At 47.8% G+C, this 18,839-nt stretch overlaps 1 protein-coding gene across 1 annotated transcript; it reads left to right on the top strand.

The window, feature by feature from the left end:
* The first annotated feature begins 735 nt into the window (after window positions 1–735).
* CLDN16 (claudin 16) lies at window positions 736–14,249 on the top strand. The gene is made up of 5 exons (XM_081007548.1): window positions 736–932; window positions 5,529–5,631; window positions 6,189–6,353; window positions 11,575–11,766; window positions 13,326–14,249. Exons 1-5 carry the CDS (start codon window positions 819–821, stop codon window positions 13,442–13,444), a joined length of 693 nt encoding a protein of 230 aa, XP_080863674.1. The 5' UTR covers window positions 736–818; the 3' UTR covers window positions 13,445–14,249.
* The last annotated feature ends 4,590 nt before the right edge of the window (window positions 14,250–18,839 follow it).

The following is an 18,839-nucleotide window of genomic DNA, read 5'->3' as shown; positions in this document are numbered from 1 at the left end:
GCAGTGCACAGAAACGCCATTTACCTTCCTGCCGGAGTGGTACCTATTTATCTACTTGCACTTTGACGTGCTTTCGAACTGCTAGGTTGGCAGGAGCTTGAACCGAGCAACGGGAGCTCACCCCGTCGTGGGGATTCGAACCGCCAACCTTCTGATTGGCAAGCCTTAGGCTCAGTGGTTTAGACCACAGCACCACCCGCGTCCTGTGGTGACTGGTGCTGGGAGCAATTTCCACTATGTGAGGATCTCACCTGAGATTTCCAGCACAATGGCTATGCTCTGACCACACGGTCGGAGGCGATGATGCTTCTGAATACCCGTTGCTGTGAGAGTCTTGCTCTTGTGCCCGAATCCTGCTTGCGGGCTTCCCCCTGGGGCATCTGGTTAGCCACTGTAAGAACAGGATGCCGGACTAGATGGGCCTGTGGCCTGATCTAAGAAGCTCCTCTTTTGTTCTGCCCTTGGACTAGGCTAAGACCACCTTCGGCTCTGCATTTCTCTGGTCTAGATGATCCTTCGGGTCCCTTCCAACTTTGCAATTCTATAATTCTTTCTCAAACTGTCGAAATCTTCCACGCGGGTTTGCGGACCCTGCACTGGTGTTGGTCTGTGCAGTGCAGGACTCTAATTGAACCCAGGCGATTGGTTGCTGCTTCTTGGTTGCTTAGCACCAGGCATAAGGCCCGCCTCCCTCTGCTCCAGCCTGCTCAAGCTATGGGACCAGTTGATCACCTGTTGATCATTTGCAAAAGAAAGCTGAGACTTTGCTGGAGATCAGGACAGACCCACAGCAAGACCTGGCATAGATTTTGGGGAAAATGAAGCACCTTCTCCAATACACGGGCTGCTTCTTGGCCTTCTTCTCTGCCGGCTTCCTGATTGCTGCCACTTGGACAGACTGTTGGATGGTGAACACGGACGACTCCTTGGAGGTAAGGCAAAAAGAGAGGGAGAGGGAGACTCCAGCGGCCACAAGGCTGGCTCAGATCCATCAGGGGCAGCTTTCCAGAGCGAGGAGGAGCGGTGGTGAGTGTGGGAGCAGAATGTATGGGTCTGGTTTCTGCAAGGACTTTGGACTGCGTCTTCCTTAGAATGAAAAAGAGAGAGTTTGCAGGAAGGTAGGAGAATCATAGCATTGTAGAGTTGGAAGTGGCCATGAGGGCACTCCCTGCAGTGCCGGAATCTTTTACCCAATGTAGGACTTGAAGCCAAGACTCTGGAGAACAAGAGTCTTGTGCTCTGCCGACTGAGCTATCCCCAGAAAACGTGAGAGGTCAGTATGGAATGCTTTAGGTTTTTGACCAGCAATGATGTTTTCCTGTGATCTTCCTGCTAAGGTAGTTTCTTAACCAGGTTGTGAGAACTTTGCCATCCCTTTAAAAGTTGTTAAGCTCTGTATATAAGCAGAACACCCCATCAATCAGCTCAGAAGGGAGTCTGGCTGGTGGGAGTCTTCAAGGTCACCCAGTGAGTTTAGCAACCGAGCAGAGATTTGAACCCTGGTCTCCCAGGTCCTAGTCTTGACACGCTAACCACTCCCACTTTTAATCTGTTAAAATAGCACCCCTAATTCATCAGTGTGATTTGTAAGAAGGGACGGAGCTATAGCCCAGTGGGCAGGAAGCCTGATTCACATGCAGAAGATCCCATTTTCAATCCCCAGCAAACTATTCCAGGCAGGGCTGAGAAAAACAGACCAGTGCTGTGATTTGGGATAAGGCAAGTCCCTAATAAACTCCCTAATAAACATAATAATCAACACCATCAACATCAACAACTTCCTAATAAACATTAGCAAAAAACAACAACAACAACAAAACCTGTTTAAACAGATGGGAAAAGGCAAGGAAATGCAAGGAGCAGTGGGAAATTCACATAGGAAGCTGCCTTATTTTATTACGTATTATGATTGTCATGCAATGCCCTTTTAAAATGTGCTGGGGAGGTTCTTGGGTTGCTTTCATTTTCATTTTATGTATTTTGTATTTTTATGTTGTAATTTTATCCTGTGAACTGCCCTGGGACCTGAATGTTTATAGAGTGGTATACAAATTTAATAAACAAACAAATAATAATAGAAATATTTTGTGTTTTTAGCTTAGATTTTATGTTGTGAACCACCCTGAGGTCATACAAATTTAACAACAGCAACAAATTCCTGCACTGGAGGGTTGGGCCAGATGACCTTTGGAGGTCCCTTCCAAGTCCACACCTCTATGATTCCAGCTTATCCTACGCTGGCTGGCAGCAGCTGTCCAGGGTGTCAGGAAGGGAGCCTCTCCCAGTCCCACCAGACTGAACCCGGGGCCTTCTGCATGCAAGGCAGCTTCTCTGCCACCCGGTTACTGAAAGACTGCTGGGTCGCTTGCGTGCCCTCTGCGCAATGTCACCCCTGACTGCCAAGGGAACCCAGAAATGGCAAGTTTCACAAGCTGCTTCTCTCTAGACTTAGGGGAAACTGGGAAATCCAACACAGTGAACAGCAAAGGGGTTTGGTGTTTTTTTAACCTTGCCTCCGCGGTTCAAAGGCACCTCCAGTTGGACCACGTCCCCTCCTCTCCTCCTCGGTGTTTCATTAATGCGCCCTCGGGGTTAAGCGCATTCAGGCTTTGCACGTCCCGGCGCTGCGTCTGAATACCAACGCGCTCAGCGAAGGGCCTGCGGCATTAATACCTGACAGAATGAGTTGATCTCGCCACCTAAGCGGGTCATTGCATCCCTAAATATGGGGACCGGGGGGGGGGGTAATGAGCCGTGTTCCCTGGAAAGGAGCCGGCGTCGGATCAGGGCGGCCAGACGCTGGCTCAGCAAGCAGTGCAGAGGAAGGGCTTTGCGCGAAGGAAGGAAGGAGATACAAAGAGGAAGGAAGAGAAGGAGAAAGGGGGGGGGAGAGAAAGGAAAGCAGTGAAGAGAAAAGGAGAGAGAGAGGAAGGAAGGAAGGAAGGAAGGAAGGAGAGAGAGAGAGAGAGAGAGAGAGAGGAAAGCAGGGAAGAGAAAAGGAGAGAGAGAGAGGAAGGAAGGAAAGAAGGAAAGGAAAAAGAGAGGGAGGGAGGGAGGGAGGGAGGGAGGAAGGAAAGAAAGAAAGAAAGAAAGAAAGAAAGAAAGAAAGAAAGAAAGAAAGAAAGAAAGAAAGAAAGAGGGGCTCCAGACAAGGCTATCCGCCCAGATCACTTTTCTTTCTTCCCACCACCAAATTTGCATGTTTCCAAGATTATGGGAAATCCCCCCAGTTTCAGCGCTTGGGGTGAATTTCAGCGCCTGGCTTTAGGTTGCAAAACAAAACTGGTTTTAGGTGACTCTTTTCCATGAACCCTCAGTAGCCCTGAGATTGTTTTCCTAGCTGAAATGCGTGCAGCCTCCATCCTAGGGTTGGGGGCCTTTAGAGGGGAAAGGTAACAATGTTTTGAGAGTTTTAGAAATAAAATGTGAGCGAGGGGTAGGGTATGACAGAGGTGTATAAAATTATGCAAGGCAAAGGGGGAAAGAGAGTTTGTTGTTTAGTCGGTTAGTCGTGTCCAACTCTTCGTGATCCCCTGGACCAGAGCAAGCCAGGCACTTCTGTCTTCTGCTGCCTCCCGCAGTTTGGTCAAACTCATGCTGGTAGCTTCGAGAACACTGCCCCACCATCTCGTCCTCCGTCGTCTTCTCCTTGTGCCCTCCATCTGTTGCCTTTCCGGCAACACCTCCTTGTGGAATGACAAGCCTTTTATATTGTTCAGAATCCAGACCCCAAGCCTGTTCCTCTCCCTTCCCAGAACAGCGTCCTGTGTGCTCTTCCCAGGCCTGCTCTTCCACTGGCCTCTGCCAGTGATGGAATTTAGGGCAGGGTCTCAACTGGAGTTTTTCCTTTGTAGTGGGTCTGCTCCCTGGCTGTGTGGTAAACATCATGGCAGGAAGAGGGTAGGGCAGCTCTCTCTCTCTCTCTCTCTCTCTCTCTCTCTCTCTCAACACCAGTGCCCTGTGGTGGCAACTTAAGGACAATTGCATTTATCCATTCTCTTAGAACCTCTTCCATCATCACCCCACACAACACACTATAGTGTCTATCTGTGTGTTTCTTAGGAACTGCATGTGTTTTTGTGCAAAGTTATTGATAGTATAATGCACTTTACATATGCTCATGTTATTTTTTTAAAAAATATATATTTAAAAATATGTAAGCTGTAGCCAAAGGTTGACAATGGAACAAATTATCTAAAGGGATTGTGGCCTCCCCCGCACTAGGCAAGCCATATGTTGGGGGTGTTTTTGCTCTGGATTTCCTGCATCATTGAGTGGGAGGGTTGGGCAACAGGGACATCTCATTCTCTAGCCTATGCTTTTATTATACATATTCCTTGGCTGGAGAAAGGCATTGCAAAATTCAGAGTAGTGCAAATTTCAAAGGACGGCTGTGTTCCAGTTCTTGTGTTGGTTTAGAAAGTGGAAATTAATTTTTGCTGTTGTTTAGTCATTTAGTCGTGTCCGACTCTGCGTGACCCCCTGGACCAGAGCACGCCAGGCACTCCTGTCTTCCATTGCCTCCCACAGTTTGGTCAAATTTATGCTGGTAGCTTCGAGAACACTGTCCAACCATCTCATCCTTGGTTGTCCCCTTCTCCTTGTGCCCTCCATCTTTCCCAACATCAGGGTCTTTTCCAGGGAGTCTTCTCTTCTCATGAGGTGGCCAAAGTCTTGGAGCCTCAGCTTCAGGATCTGTCCTTCCAGTCAGCACTCAGGGCTGATTTCCTTCAGAATGGAGGGGTTGGATCTTCTTGCAGTCCATGGGACTCTCAAGAGTCTCCACCAGCACCATAATTCAAAAGCATCCATTCTTCGGCGATCAGCCTTCTTTATGGTCCAGCTCTCACTTCCATACTCGGATTTAAATAGAAACGCAATCCATCTCTGGCAGCTTCAAGGCTGTCACTTCTGTTGCTGCTGCTTCCTCTTTGGACCAGACCGGAAGATCGGCCGCTGCTGCCTATTGAGTCAGGCCATTGGTCCACCCAGATCTGTAGTGTCTACCCAGGCTGGCAGAGGCACTCCTGGATGTCAGGCAAGGAGCTTCCTCCAGCCCTACCTGAAGATGTACCTGGGACCTTCTGCTCACCCCATTTTAAGTGTGCTGTTCTGTTTTTAATCTCCGCATTTTAACATATCTGTGTTTTTGTATTGCTTTAATTCTGTTAGAGTTTAATTGCTTTACAACTTACTATTTTTCCCAGGCTTTTAGCCTTCTGCATTTTCCCTTGTGTGGTTTTTAATTTGTGTCAGCTGCCTTGAGTCCCACTGTGGGGAAATGGCAGGATATTATCCCAAACTATAGCTCTGGGATAACACCGCCCTTCCCATAGAGGACTCATTCACAGAAGGAACCATCCTCTGTTGACTGGGGCACACAGAATAACAGAATGGTCAAGAGCTGGAAGGGTTCCCCAAAGGTCATGTAGCTCAACCCGGTTGCAAGGCCACTCTAACTGAAACTGTAGGCTCCTTGGGGCAGGTCCTTGTAATAATAAGGATGATGGTCACTTTCTCCCACGTAGCTGAGCGCTACCTGCCGCGGCCTTTGGTGGGAATGCGTCACCAATGCCTTTGACGGGATAACAACCTGCGATGAATATGACTCCATATTGGCTGAGCACCCAGGTACGTCTGCTGCGAGTTTTTATTATTATTATTACTGGATCAATTCTGAAGGAAACAGGTCTTAGAGAAAGCATTTACTGGGACAGGTCACCATAAGCTGAAAAACTTGGTTTTTGTTTGTTTTATTGTTTATTTTCTTTTATTGTTTGTTTTATTTGGTTTTCACTTTAATAATATCAAAATCACATATAATTCATCATTTAAACAGCTGTATAAACACAAAACACATTTAGTTGAGTTACATGCTGTTCACTTCTCTGGAATCGTTATGCTGATGTCATAATGATCTGAAACTTTATTTATTTATTTATTGCATTTAAATATCACATTCTCCCTCTCTAAGGAGCTCCCTCTCCCACCCTCCTCCTTTAGTCCCTACAACAACCCTGTGAGGTAGGTCAGTCTGGAGGCAGCGACTGAGCTCAAGGTCACCCAGTGAGCTGTATGGCCAGGGAGGGATTCGAACCCTGGTCTCCCAGGTCCTACTCTGACACGCTAACCACTGCACCACACCAGAGTCCCTCCCTTCTGCCTCCAGGCTCTTTCTTGTTTTGCAGTGAAACTGGTCCTGACCCGAGCGATGCTCATCACGGCTGACATCCTGGCTGGCTTCGGGTTCACCTTCCTCCTCCTGGGCCTGGACTGTGTGAAATTCCTCACGGACGAACCTGGAATCAAAACCCAAATTTGCTTCATAGCTGGACTGGCTCTGCTAACGGGAGGTAGTTGGCCGCAGAAAGCTGGGACCTGGGTCGGGTGGGGCTGGGAGATAGAAGGAGTTTAAAGTTAAAATGTTAAAGTGATAATAATGCTCAATTTACGATGGGCCGGAAGGTCCACAGGCTATGAAGGACTTGCTCACAAATTTATTGACAGCTGCACAAATTATTATAGCCAGGAAGTGGAAGGGGCAAGCAGAATATAAAATGGAAGAATGGTATAAAGAGGTGTGGAATATAGCTATTAGTGATAAATTAACATGTGCCATTAAGGTAAGACAGGGAATATGCAGGAGAAATGATTTTGAGGAGTTACGGAGGATGTTTGTAGAATTTGTGCTGTTAAAGCAGAAAAGGTTAAATACCATCGCCAGAGGTGTTGAAATTTGGAGAGGTTTGTAGGTACAATAGAATGGTCTCGGGGTGGGGTGCACATTTTTATTCTTATTTTTTCATGATTATTACTTTGTCAAAATAAAAAAATTAAAAGGGATAAAGTATAGGAAAGAAGAAGAAGTAGGTTAAAGTTGACCTAAACTTTCTAAGCAGGGAGTTCCAAAGTGTAGGTGTTGCTACACTAAACAACTGAGCTTCCACAAGTTTGGAATGGGGATTATGTGACACCCGCAACCTTGACCATAGCCAATGGGGGGCAGATCTACAAAAATTAGTGAAAAGCATTTAAAATACTCAATTAACTGAGGTTCTGCCCCCCACAAAGCCTGCCCTCCGTAATGTCCTACTTTGGGGGGTATTTTTACCTGTGATTTCCCCCCAAAACTTTGGCTGCCCCTCCCTAACAAAAATCCTGGCTACACCCAGGCTTGCAATAGTGTCAATTCTGCTAATTGAAATGTTCAGTCTGGTCTCAGGTTCAGTAGTACCTCGGTTTAAGAACAGTCCTGCTTACGAACTATTCATTATAAGAACTCTGCAAAACCGGAAGTAATGTTCCAGTTTGCGAACTATAAAAAGTAAAGGGTAAAGGGACCCCTGACCATCAGGTCCAGTCGTGGCCGACTCTGGGGTTGTGGCGCTCATCTCGCTTTATTGGCCGAGGGAGCCAGCGTACAGCTTCCAGTCATGTGGCCAGCATGACTAAGCCGCTTCTGGCGAACCAGAGCAGCGCACGGAAACGCCGTTTACCTTCCCGCCGGAGCGGTACCTATTTATCTACTTGCACTTTGACGTCCTTTCAAACTGCTAGGTTGGCAGGAGCAGGGACTGAGCAACAGGAGCTCACCCCGTTGCGGGGGTTCGAACTGCCAACCTTCTGATCGGCAAGTCCTAGGCTCTGTGGTTTAGAGAACAGCGCCACCCATGTCCCTTGCAAACTTTGCCTCGGTCTAAGAACGGAATCCAAACGGTTGAAGGGCACCAGCAGCGGAAGGACACATTAGGGAAAGCGCTTCTCGGTTTAAGAACGGCTTTGGTTTAAGAATGGACTTCCGGAATGGATTAAGTTCATAAACCAAGGTACCACTGTTGTTCTATTGCCCCACGCCACCCCAATCTCAAAAGAGTGAGAGACTCTGGGGGTTTGAGGCACTCACCCAGGGATCCGTTTCCTTGGAATGAAGGTCAGTAAAGACAGTTGTTTCTTCAGCTTATATGGTTTTATTTACACATATTGAGCACATCTACACAACGACATTAGCACCCCAACAGATCTCACTGCTCTGTTGGTCGCAGCTTTTGATCCAGCACAGAGCAAGCAGGTCTCTGTATCTCCAGCTTCCAACCTGCTTTCGGCTCGGCTCAGATACACCACAGCTCTGGCTATTGTCTTCCTACTGAGCAGCTAATAATATTTATTTATTTATTTATTTATTTATACATACATACATACATACCCCGCCCATCTGGCTGGGTTTCCCCAGCCACTGTGGGCGGCTTCCAGCAAAATATTAAAATACAGTAATGCATCAAACATTAAAAGCTTCCCTAAACAGATGTCTTCAGATGTCTTCTAAAAGTTTGGTAGTTATTTTTCTCTTTGACATCTGGTCGGAGGGCGTTCCGCAGGGCGGGTGCCACGATCAAGAAGGCCCCTGCCTGGCTCCCTGTAACTTGGCCTCTCGCAGTGAGGGAACCGCCAGAAGGCCGTCGGAGCTGGACCTCAGTGTCTGGGCAGAACAATGCTCCTTCAGGTCTACTGGGCCGAGGCCGTTTAGGGCTTTCAAGGTCAGCACCAACACTTTGAATTGTGCTTGGAAACATACTAAGCTAAGAGAAGAGGGTGGAGGAAAGCCAATACCCCTTAGCTTGGAAGCCTCCCTGACTTAGTTGCAGCTCTTGCAACCTGGCTCCATCTTTTGGTGTACTGGTGAGGACACTTAAATGGCCAGCTAAAAAGAAACTTGTCTGACCAGTTCAGCAACAGAATCCTCCATTAGATTCTAAGCCTCACTGGGTAGAGCAGGCATAGGCAAACTCGGCCCTCCAGATGTTTTGGGACTACAGTACCCATCATCCCTGACCATTGGTCCTGTTAACTAGGGATCATGGGAGTTGTAGTCCCAAAACATCTGGAGGGTCAAGTTTGCCTATGCCCGGGGTAGAGGAACCAAGCACATGATCCAGACCAGTGTCGGATTTATGTATAAGCTAAACAGGCTCTAGCTTAGGACTCCACTCTCTTAGGGGCCCCAAAAAGTTTAAAGGGAAAAAAACCGGGATGTACATTTCCAGAATATAAGATAAAAAACTAATAAAATAAAACCTATATCCAGCAACAGTGTTTTGTGTTGTCTAGGCTCCTATGATGTAAGTCATGGGCCCCGTCTGTTCGCATGCTCCTTAAAATATCAGTGGTTTGCTCATATATATATATATATATATATATATATATATATATATATATGTATATGACGCAGGTGGCACTGTGGGTTAAACCACAGAGCCTAGGACTTGTCAATCAGAAGGTTGGCGGTTCAAATCCCCGTGACGGGGTGAGCTCCTGTTGTTTGGTCCCTGTTCCTGCCCACTAGCAGTTCGAAAGCACACCAGTGCAAGTAGATAAATAGGTACTGCTCTGGCAGGAAGGTAAACGGCGTTTCCGTGCACTGCTCTGGTTCGCCAGAAGCGGCTTAGTCCTGCTGGCCACATGACCCGGAAGCTGTACGCCGGCTCCCTTGGCCAATAAAGCGAGATGAGCTCCGCAACCCCAGAGTCGGCCACGACTGGACCTAATGATCAGGGGTCCCTTTACCTTTATATATAGGGTGCCTACATTCTGCATGGACTGGTTGCACGGCAACATGTGCAAATGGCTTTAGGTACCTATTAAGTCCATCAATTACAATATAGCATATTTTCAACACAAAAAGCAGTGACAGTTTGTTGTTGACAAAGGACAGCTGGACATATAAAGGGCCCCATTACCTTCAGTAGCTCAGGGCCCCATCAAACGTAAATCCGGCCCTGATCCAGACTGACCCCTGCAAACACACATGAGTTCTTTAGTCACATGGACAGAGAGAAGGATTTTCTTTGACCCAGGCCACAGGAGTCAGCAATGGGACCTCATTTCAGCACTGTGGATCAGACCTTGAAAAGTGACGCACTGACCCATAACCATGTGCAGAGTGCAACTTGAACAATTGTGTCCCACCTCCATTTTTCCGGGAGCAGGCCAAACATCCTCCAGGTCCGGCATAATGTGGGGCAATGGTCAGAGTGATGCCCAGACATGCCTGGGGGGGGGGGCTGCACCCTTCAGTGCTGAAAACCTCCCCCAAGAAAACCGCGGCACCCACACCGGGCATTGCGCCTCCCCGTTCTGGAGCGTGGACTGTTTGCAGGCTGCGTTTCTGCTACCATTCCAAATTCAGAGCAAGCAGTGGTGAATGAAACCCCCCAGGGGTACGAATTATGCAGAGGATTTTACCTTTCACAGAGCTGCAGGGATTAAACGGAAGCCCTCGTGGGTCGGAGGTTGCGGGTGCAGCCGTGCCAAAGAATTCAAATTCCACACGAGGCAAAGCCGGAATCTGTGACCCAGATAAATTATGCAAACGAACCACCTTTGCAGAAACTTTCCTGTCTTTTTTTTGGGGGGGGGGGAATCAGCATCCTGCCCATCATACTGTTGTATAGAATTTCATCTGGCATTTCCTAGATGCTTTTCCTAATCTCTTCAAAGCCACATAATCTAGAAACTTGTCCTTTCCTCTCTCTCTCTCTCTCTCTCTCTCTCTCTCTCTCTCTCTCTCTCAATCTCTCTCTCTCTCTCGGTGCTGGATGACTTCTGCACTCACTGCCATGTATTCTGGGGTTCTGTTGCTCCTGTCATTTAGTTTAATGCATTTTAAGAGACCATGTAACCAGAGTGGCTGGGGCAACCCAGATGAGTGCAGTACAAAAATAAATATTATATTATTATTATGATTACAGGGGCGAGGGGAATGTCCTGCCCATGCAAATGAAACCATGCTTTGCAGATATCCACACTGCAGGGTGGGCTAGGTATTGTGGATGACAAATTCAAGGTTACATTAGCCCTGCGAATTCTGTACCAGCTGAAGTTTCTGAGCCGTCTTCAGAGGCAGCCACACGTATAACGCATTGCAGTAATCTAACCTTCAGGTTACCAGAGTGTAGAGAACAGTAGTTAGGCTCTCCCTGTCCAGATAGGGACGTAGATGGGCCACCAGCCAAAGCTGGTGAAAGTCACTCCAGGCCACTGAGGCCACCTGAGCCTTGAGCGACAGCAAAGGATCCAGGAGGACCCCCCAGCTAAGAACCTGTTCCTTCAGAGGAAACGTAACCCCATCAAGAGCAGGAGATCTCCCACACATCTGATCTAGGGAACCACATAGTAAGGGAAGTGCAAGTTGATTATCATTGGGATAAATAATTTCTTTCTTACACAGAGAGGCAGAGATTGGAGAATTTTGTGGGGCTGGTTGTTGCTAATGGTATAAACACATTCATGTCAAAGACACAATTTCCTTTTGCTCAAAACACAGGGAAGGGTGCCTATTTGACCTGTAGACAAGGCATTTCTGAAGTTAATAATAATAAACAAGCACAACAGATGCTCTTTAGTCTCCTCCTCCTCCTTCTTCTTGTTCTTCTTCCTGCTTGCTTTTTCACAAATCTGCAGGCAGGCACCTCTCATTTTCGGTGTCCAAGACCCCAGAGGAGGGTCACCTGTGGATCAGCAGAGGATAATATCCCAAACCTGGCAGTTAACATCTGGTGCTTGCTCTGTTTCTTGCAGGGGTCCCTGGGCTCATTGGATCCGTCTGGTACGCCATCGGCGTCTACGTGGAGCGCTCGACTCTGGTTTTGCATAACGTCTTTGTGGGCATCCAGTACAAATTCGGGTGGTCCTGTTGGCTGGGGCTGAGCGGGTCTCTGGGCTGCTTCTTATCTGGCTCCTTGCTAACCTGCTGCATGTATCTCTTCAGAGGTAAGAGCTGGGGGTGGAGGAGTCTGACATGCAATATGTTCTAGGCCATCCCGAATCACACCTCTGTGCCTTCAAGTCACTGTTCCCTAAAATGTGCCCATAAAATGCTCGCCTTGTCTGGAATCCTGGAGATGTTGTCATTGTGGACCAAGTCATTGTTGTCATTGTGTCCAAGTCATTGTGGACAAGACTGAGCTAGATGTTCTGACTCAAGATAAGGCTTCTTCTTCTGTTCCTGAGTTTAGTGAATAGATAATCTACAGTATCTCTCCCCACCACCTGGCCCAGCTTCCAGTTTCCCCCTAAGAGGCCTGGATATTCTGAATTCCAGCAAGCAGCTAGAATCAAAAGGATGAAGACTGATGCAGCGATGCATTGCTGGGAGTTGTCCAGATGGCCTTTGGGGGTCCTGTCCAACCCTACAATTCTATGACCTCGGAAGATGGTGGCTTCTCCTTCACTGGAGGTTTTTAAGCAGAGGTTGGATAACCATCCAGCAGTAGAACCATCAAATTGCAGAGCTGGAAGGGACCCCAAGAATCTTCTATTCCAACTCTCACAATGCAGCTAAAGCATCCCTGACAGGAGGCCATTCAACCTCTGCTTAAAAACCTCCAAGGAAGGGGAACCTATCACTTTCTGAGGGAGTCCGTTCCACTGTCAAACAGCTCTTAGCATCAGAAAATTATTCCTGATGTTTAGTTGGGCTCTCATTTCTTGTAACTTGAATCCATTGGTTTGGGTCCTACCTACTTGTCACTTTTTTCCAGGGTGATGAGGAACCATTAGTGAGCACTTGTGGTGGTGGTGGTGGTGATTGTTTGTTTTTGTGTGTTTGTGTGTGTGTGCTTCCGTTCTACAATTTACAGTACTCATTCTACATCCTTAAGATATCAAGGACTTCCCTTCTTCTCTTTCCATGGTTCATTTTACATACCTTAAATCCTTGCATGTTTTACAAAAATCAGTATTCCATTATTGCATCCATCAGAACTAATTTACCCTGTTGAATTTATCTTAATGCTGTCAGCGTTTTCAGCTGCACACAACTATTTCCCATGTAGTCAAGAAATGTTTGCCAATCTTCTTAAAAATTTGTGAGCACTCTTTGGGTTGGGTTACAGGTAGATAGCCGTGTTGGTCTGCCGTAGTCGAAACAAAACAAAACAAAACAAAACAAAACAAAACAAAACAAAACAATTTTAAAAATCCTTCCAGTAGCCTAAGGTGCTACTGGAAGAATTTTTTTTATTTTGTTTTGTTTTGTTTTGTTTCGTCTTTGGGTTTGGTCAGTCAACCAGCTATCAGTAACTTTGCCCATCTACATTTTACCAGCTTCTCTGCAAGAATGTCATGGGACACATTGTCAAAAACCTTCCTGAAATCAAGATAAACAGTCGGGGAACCTTCAGCTGTGATTCATGTATTGCAGGGGGCTCCATTGGATGGCCTTTGAGGTTCCCTTCCATCTGTGCAATTCTACAGCGATTCCCGCCCCCCCTTCTAACCAGCAGTGTTTTTTGTGTGTTTCTCTCCCTTTCCGGGGCTCTGGGCTACAGATGTTGGTGCAAGCAGTTCGTTGCGGAAGACTTATTCCCCTCCTGGGATGAGCAGCCTGTGCCGCCCAGCCTCCCAGACAACTACTGCCAAAATGTACGCCATGGACACCAGAGTGTGAGGAAGAGGAGAGCCTGAGAGGACTTGGCTCACCTCCTTTGTGACTTATGGGGCTGCCCCAGATGCCAAAAAGGGTCTCCAGAGGCTGTGATTCAGCCCCAAGGACTTTGGCTGTTTCCACCAACCATGTTCAGGACAATCTCCCATCCCTAACAAATGTCTGTTAGTTTGTTTTGAGAATCGTGCCCATGGTGAATGCAGCGGGTCCTGGGAAACACCCATAATTTAACCCGAGTGGTCAAATGGCAGGGGGTTGGACTAGATGACCCGCTGGCCCCCTTCCAATGATTCCATAGCCCAAGAAATGTGGCTGTTTGATGCAGCCTTGGAGGTGCGTCCCATCAGCTGACTTCAGGGCTCCCCTTCTGCACCACACCCTCTCCAGCTTGTGGGGGTCTGAATGTGCATGGCAATCATGGACCAGATGCCATCCCCAGGGCCAGATTTAGATCAAGAGCGGCCCTCGGCTACTCCACTTGTGAGGCCCCTCCCAATCCCCCACCCTCACGACTAGAAGAAAATGGAAGAGTCTCATGAACAAAACTGAGTGAAGCCAAGGATAGTGATGAATATTTAAAATTCTGCAGTTCACAATTTCTCCTCTAAAGGACATCAGAAAACATCGTCAAAATTTGTTTAAGTTTGTCGCTTTCAATGTACAGAAAGCTCAGTGCGGACAACCTCTCTTGAGACATCGTGGCTCTTAATTCGTTTTTAATTCTTTTGAGTCTTGGAAAACTCCTCTCTCCTGAGCAGTTAGTGACCATAAGGCTAAGAGATAGCCGCAAGATTGCTTCCACATTAGGAAAGGCCATCTGAATTTTTCCTTGATCAAGGTCTGTATGAGACAGAGAGGGCTCTGCTGTAAGCCTATGGCTTTGTCTCACGTACAGGTTGCAAAGTGCAAAAGTTCTTCAGCCAATTAGCCTATGCATAAATCGGGCACTGGGCGTCCCACAGGTGCAGGGAAGTTTTCTCTTCTGGAAAACAGGACAACAGCAGCCCCAAACTCAGAATTGGTGGCATGTAATGAGGGACGTTTTGGGAGCAATTCTTAGGAATCGATGCTGCTTTTGGGGTTGCCTGAGTCCCTGCTTGCCTGCTACTTCCCCAACCTGTATATGTGTAAATAAACAGATATAACAAACCACTACAAGTCTCCAGCATACTTTGTCCCCCTCCCCCTCCTAATTCTTTGAAACAGACCCCCCACAACTGCAGTCCCCAATCTTTTGGGGACCCCCACCCACCCCTTGGTTCCATAAACACCCCCCGATGCCCTCTAAAAAGCATTATTCAGAACAGTGGTCTGCATGACTGTTATGTACTGAGTTGAATAGGATCCAGAATGCAGCAGTCTGATTGGTCTGCAGGAGCCATCCAATCCAACTCCAGGTGGAAGTGAATCCGCAACCTGATTGGCCTACAGGAGAATCCTGGAATTAGCCAATTACGTGGGGCCCATTGTGTAAATAATGTATAAAAAGCAGACATTTCAGGGAAAATTCCATTCCTCACTACTATGAGCTGAATAAAGAGCATGAAATCTGCACTCGACTCAGAGTACAGTGGTACCTCGGGTTACATACGCTTCAGGTTACACACTCCGCTAACCCAGAAATAGTGCTTCAGGTTAAGAACTTTGCTTCAGGATAAGAACAGGAATTGTGCTCCGGCGGTGTGGTGGCAGCAGGAGGCCCCATTAGCTAAAGTGGTGCTTCAGGTTAAGGGCAGTTTCAGGTTAAGAACGGACCTCCGGAACGAATTAAGTACTTAACCCGAGGTACCACTGTATATTTCAATGACCCACTAAGGAAGATAATGTTAAAAAAGTTGCACACACACACACACCCAATCTCTGCATAGCAGTGCAGGAGATTCCGGAGGGTTCTAACCGCTCACCCAGGGGCATGTTTACGTTGAGATTTGAGACATAGAGGAGGCTGCAGTGTCCTTAAGAATTATGGTTTAATGGGACATATTTGCCGTGAGTTGAGATGAAGGAGCTGCAGATTTTACCACATTGTCATCCCAAAAGCAGCTTGCTCCACGCAGCAGGTCAGCATTGCAGATAGAGCCATTCTAAGTTCCCCAGCCAGCTCTAATAGCTGCCCCCCCCAAACTCCTTGTCCTTCTTCTCTGCCATGTAGCTCCTCCCCTTTGGTCTCAGTCATTCCAAGACATGGACCTGGAAAGCCCAAATGTGAAGCAAAGGTCAGTGTTGATAAGCCCAAAGTTGATATGCTTGGTGGAAAGAGCTTATCCTTTCTCTCCTTTCTGGACACGGAGCGGTGGGGGGTGGGAGACACACTGAAAGGCTGTTTCCTTTTTATTTGCAAAACAGAGAGTTACTTCCAACAGGATGATTTCAGACCCTCCAAGTGTCCCTATTTCCCAGGGACATCCCTGATTTAGAAAAGTCGTCTCGGTTTCTGACCCCAGAATGTCCCGCTTGTCCTTCGGATGTCCCTATTTTGACTGGAGAAATGTTGGAGGGTATGGAGTTATCTGAAGGCAATCCTGTACAGTGGTACCTCGGGTTACATACGCTTCAGGTTACAGACTCCGCTAACCCAGAAATATTACCTCGGGTTAAGAACTTTGCTTCAGGATAAGAACAGAAATCGTGCAGCGGCGGCACAGCGGCAGCAGGAGGCCCCATTAGCTAAAGTGGTGCTTCAGGTTAAGAACAGTTTCAGGTTAAGAAAGGACCTCCGGAACGAATTAAGTACGGTACTTAACCCGAGGTACCAATGTATACGGAATGAGGTTTTTTTAAAAAAAAGGTTTAAGGTTTTATTATGTTTCTGTATAAGTTGGAAGCTGCCCAGAGTGGCAGGGGCAACCCATTCAAATGTGCGGGATATAAACAGTAAAGTAATCATTATGGAATGGGACGTCCCTGTTTCTCATTGGCGAAATGTTGGAGGGTATGTGATTTCCCTGCACAGGGTCCCCAGAAAACAGCCTGGCCCAACTAGCTGCTGTGGACACCTGAAAGGGAGTCTCTCTAGCCAGTTTTCAGCAGCCTCACCTGGTCAAGGAAGTTAAAGCATCCCAGGAGCAAAGCCAAGATTGGATGAGCTTTGCCATCTCTCTCCTTTCCAGATTTTCCCAGTCCACAGTGGAGGCCCTTACAATTTTCCCTACCTCCCTGATGCTCCACAAGCCCCATCACTTCAATGCCTTTTTCTGTCATTTCTGCTGGAAATACAAAGCTGGCACTGCCCAGGATGAGGCCTGCTTGATCTCTCACCTGCCAACCGCTGACAGTTCCCTCCTTTCATCTGAAAGCAAAACCAAATCGGCTTCTTGCACGGGAATAAAATAACAGCACTTCCCAAGCAGAGAAAATGTCTGAAGCTCTGACTCCTCGTCTCTGCCCATAGAAAATTCATTTGACGCTATAGAAATGCTGCATGAAAATCAGGGAACGGAAATCCTCAAAAGCCATTTTGGCAAAACGCATTAGTTCGTCCAACTGATGAAATGACGCTGGCAGAAAGAGGTGGCAGGATTCCAGCTGCCCCCAACCTGTCGCTATGCGGCATGCATCAAATTTGTTATTAGAAGATGGTAGCAGACTATGTAGTCCATGGGTAGGCAAACTAAGGCCCGTCCGGGGGCCGGATCTGGCCCAATCGCCTTCTCAATCCAGCCCACGGACAGTCCGGGAATCAGTGTGTTTTTACATGAGTAGAATGTGTCCTTTTATTTAAACTGCATCTCTGGGTTATTTGTGCGGCATAGGAATTCGTTCATATTTTTTTTTCAAAATATAGTCCAGCCCCCCACAAGGTCTGAGGGACAGCCCACAGCTGAAAAAGTTTGCAGACCCCTGATCTAGTCAAAGCATGTAAAGTAAATTCAAATGCAACTTGCTTTCCTCGCATGTACACCCTACAAGGTTGTGGCTGGCTGGGAAGGAAATCTCCACGCTGCGGTGAGAAAACAGAGGGTGTTTATTGCTAGCAATAATCACTCTCCAAAAGCTGAGCAAGCCAGGAAAGGGTGGGGCCTCCTTAATATACAGAGCTCTTGTCTGTTAAAGCAATTTGTTGTTGTTGTTGTTGTTGTTGTTGTTGTTTAGTCGTTTAGTCGTGTCCGCCTCTTCATGGCCCCCTGGACCAGAGCACGCCAGGCACTCCTGTCTTCCACTGCCTTCCACAGTTTGGTCAAACTCATGCTGGTAGCTTCGAGAACACTGTCCCACCATCTCGTCCTCTGTCGTCCCCTTCTCCTTTGGCCCTCCATCTTTCCCAACATCAGGGTCTTTTGCAGGGAGTCTTCTGTTCTCATGAGGTGGCCAAAGTCTTGGAGCCTCAGCTTCAGGATCTGTCCTTCCAGTGAGCACTCAGGGCTGATTTCCTTCAGAATGGAGAGGTTGGCTTTGGGGCGTGGCCTGCCCGATTTAAACACAGGCGCCCCCAGGGATTTCCCTCTTTTGCCGCCTACCAGCTGTTCCTGTTTCCCACCCTCCCCGTCCCTTAAGGTTTCCATTCCTTGACCTTGCTATGGACCTTGGTTGGTTGCCATTGAGGAGCCTGGAAGGAAGTTTTCCACTTGGCAAATTTGCACCAGCCACTTGGTTTTCGCCTACCTCATAGCAAACCGTCACAACTTTCTGGGTATTGGCGGTTAGGCATTGGTATTGTTCTGTAGATGGAAGAGGGGAGGAAGTGCCATCACCTGCCCCACATATTGAAGGGTAGTCCGACAAAGGATTCCGGGGGATGTGGCCCTGTCCGAAGCCGAGGGAGGTGAGGGCCTAAGGCACGCCCCCTATTGCTAACCCCGGGGGAGTTCCTAGTTGATGTGCATCAGCCGGACTCCCCCTACTGGTGGTTAACCCTTCCCGGACTTCAAGCGGATGGGCTGAAGTCGGATATAGTCGGTTAGGACCAATGCCTAAGCCAATACCACTCAACACCTGTAACCAATAAAGTTGTGGCCTTATTTAGCCCATTAACCTTAATAATTGTGTCTTTATTTCCACTGGGGGGGAGCATCTAAGGCAGGAATGAGGGATGTTTTCCCCCTCCCAGTTAAGAACTGCATTTCTTCCTAGGTAGTAAGAATGTAAAAAGAGCCTGCGAGACCAGGCCAGTTCTGATCTCATGGGCCGACCAGATGCCCCAAAGGGAAACCTGCAAGCAGGAACCGAGTGCGAGAGCTCTCTCCCCTCCTGCAGTTTCCAGCAACAGAAGCACGGCTGCCTCCGACCACGGAGGCGAAGCAGAGGCGTTGTGGCTGCCAGCCAGTGAGAGCCCTCGCGTCCTCCATGAATTTGTCTTCATCTTCCTTTCAAAGCCATCCAAGTTGGTGAGCATCCTTGCCTCCCGTGTCAGCGGGTTCCACAGTTCCAACTATGTGCTCTGCCAACATTAGCTTTGGTG

Source organism: Podarcis pityusensis, assembly GCF_964106645.2.
Source record: "Podarcis pityusensis genome assembly, chromosome: 5".
NCBI lineage: Eukaryota > Metazoa > Chordata > Lepidosauria > Squamata > Lacertidae > Podarcis > Podarcis pityusensis.
This window is presented reverse-complemented; position numbering and strand designations above follow the sequence as displayed.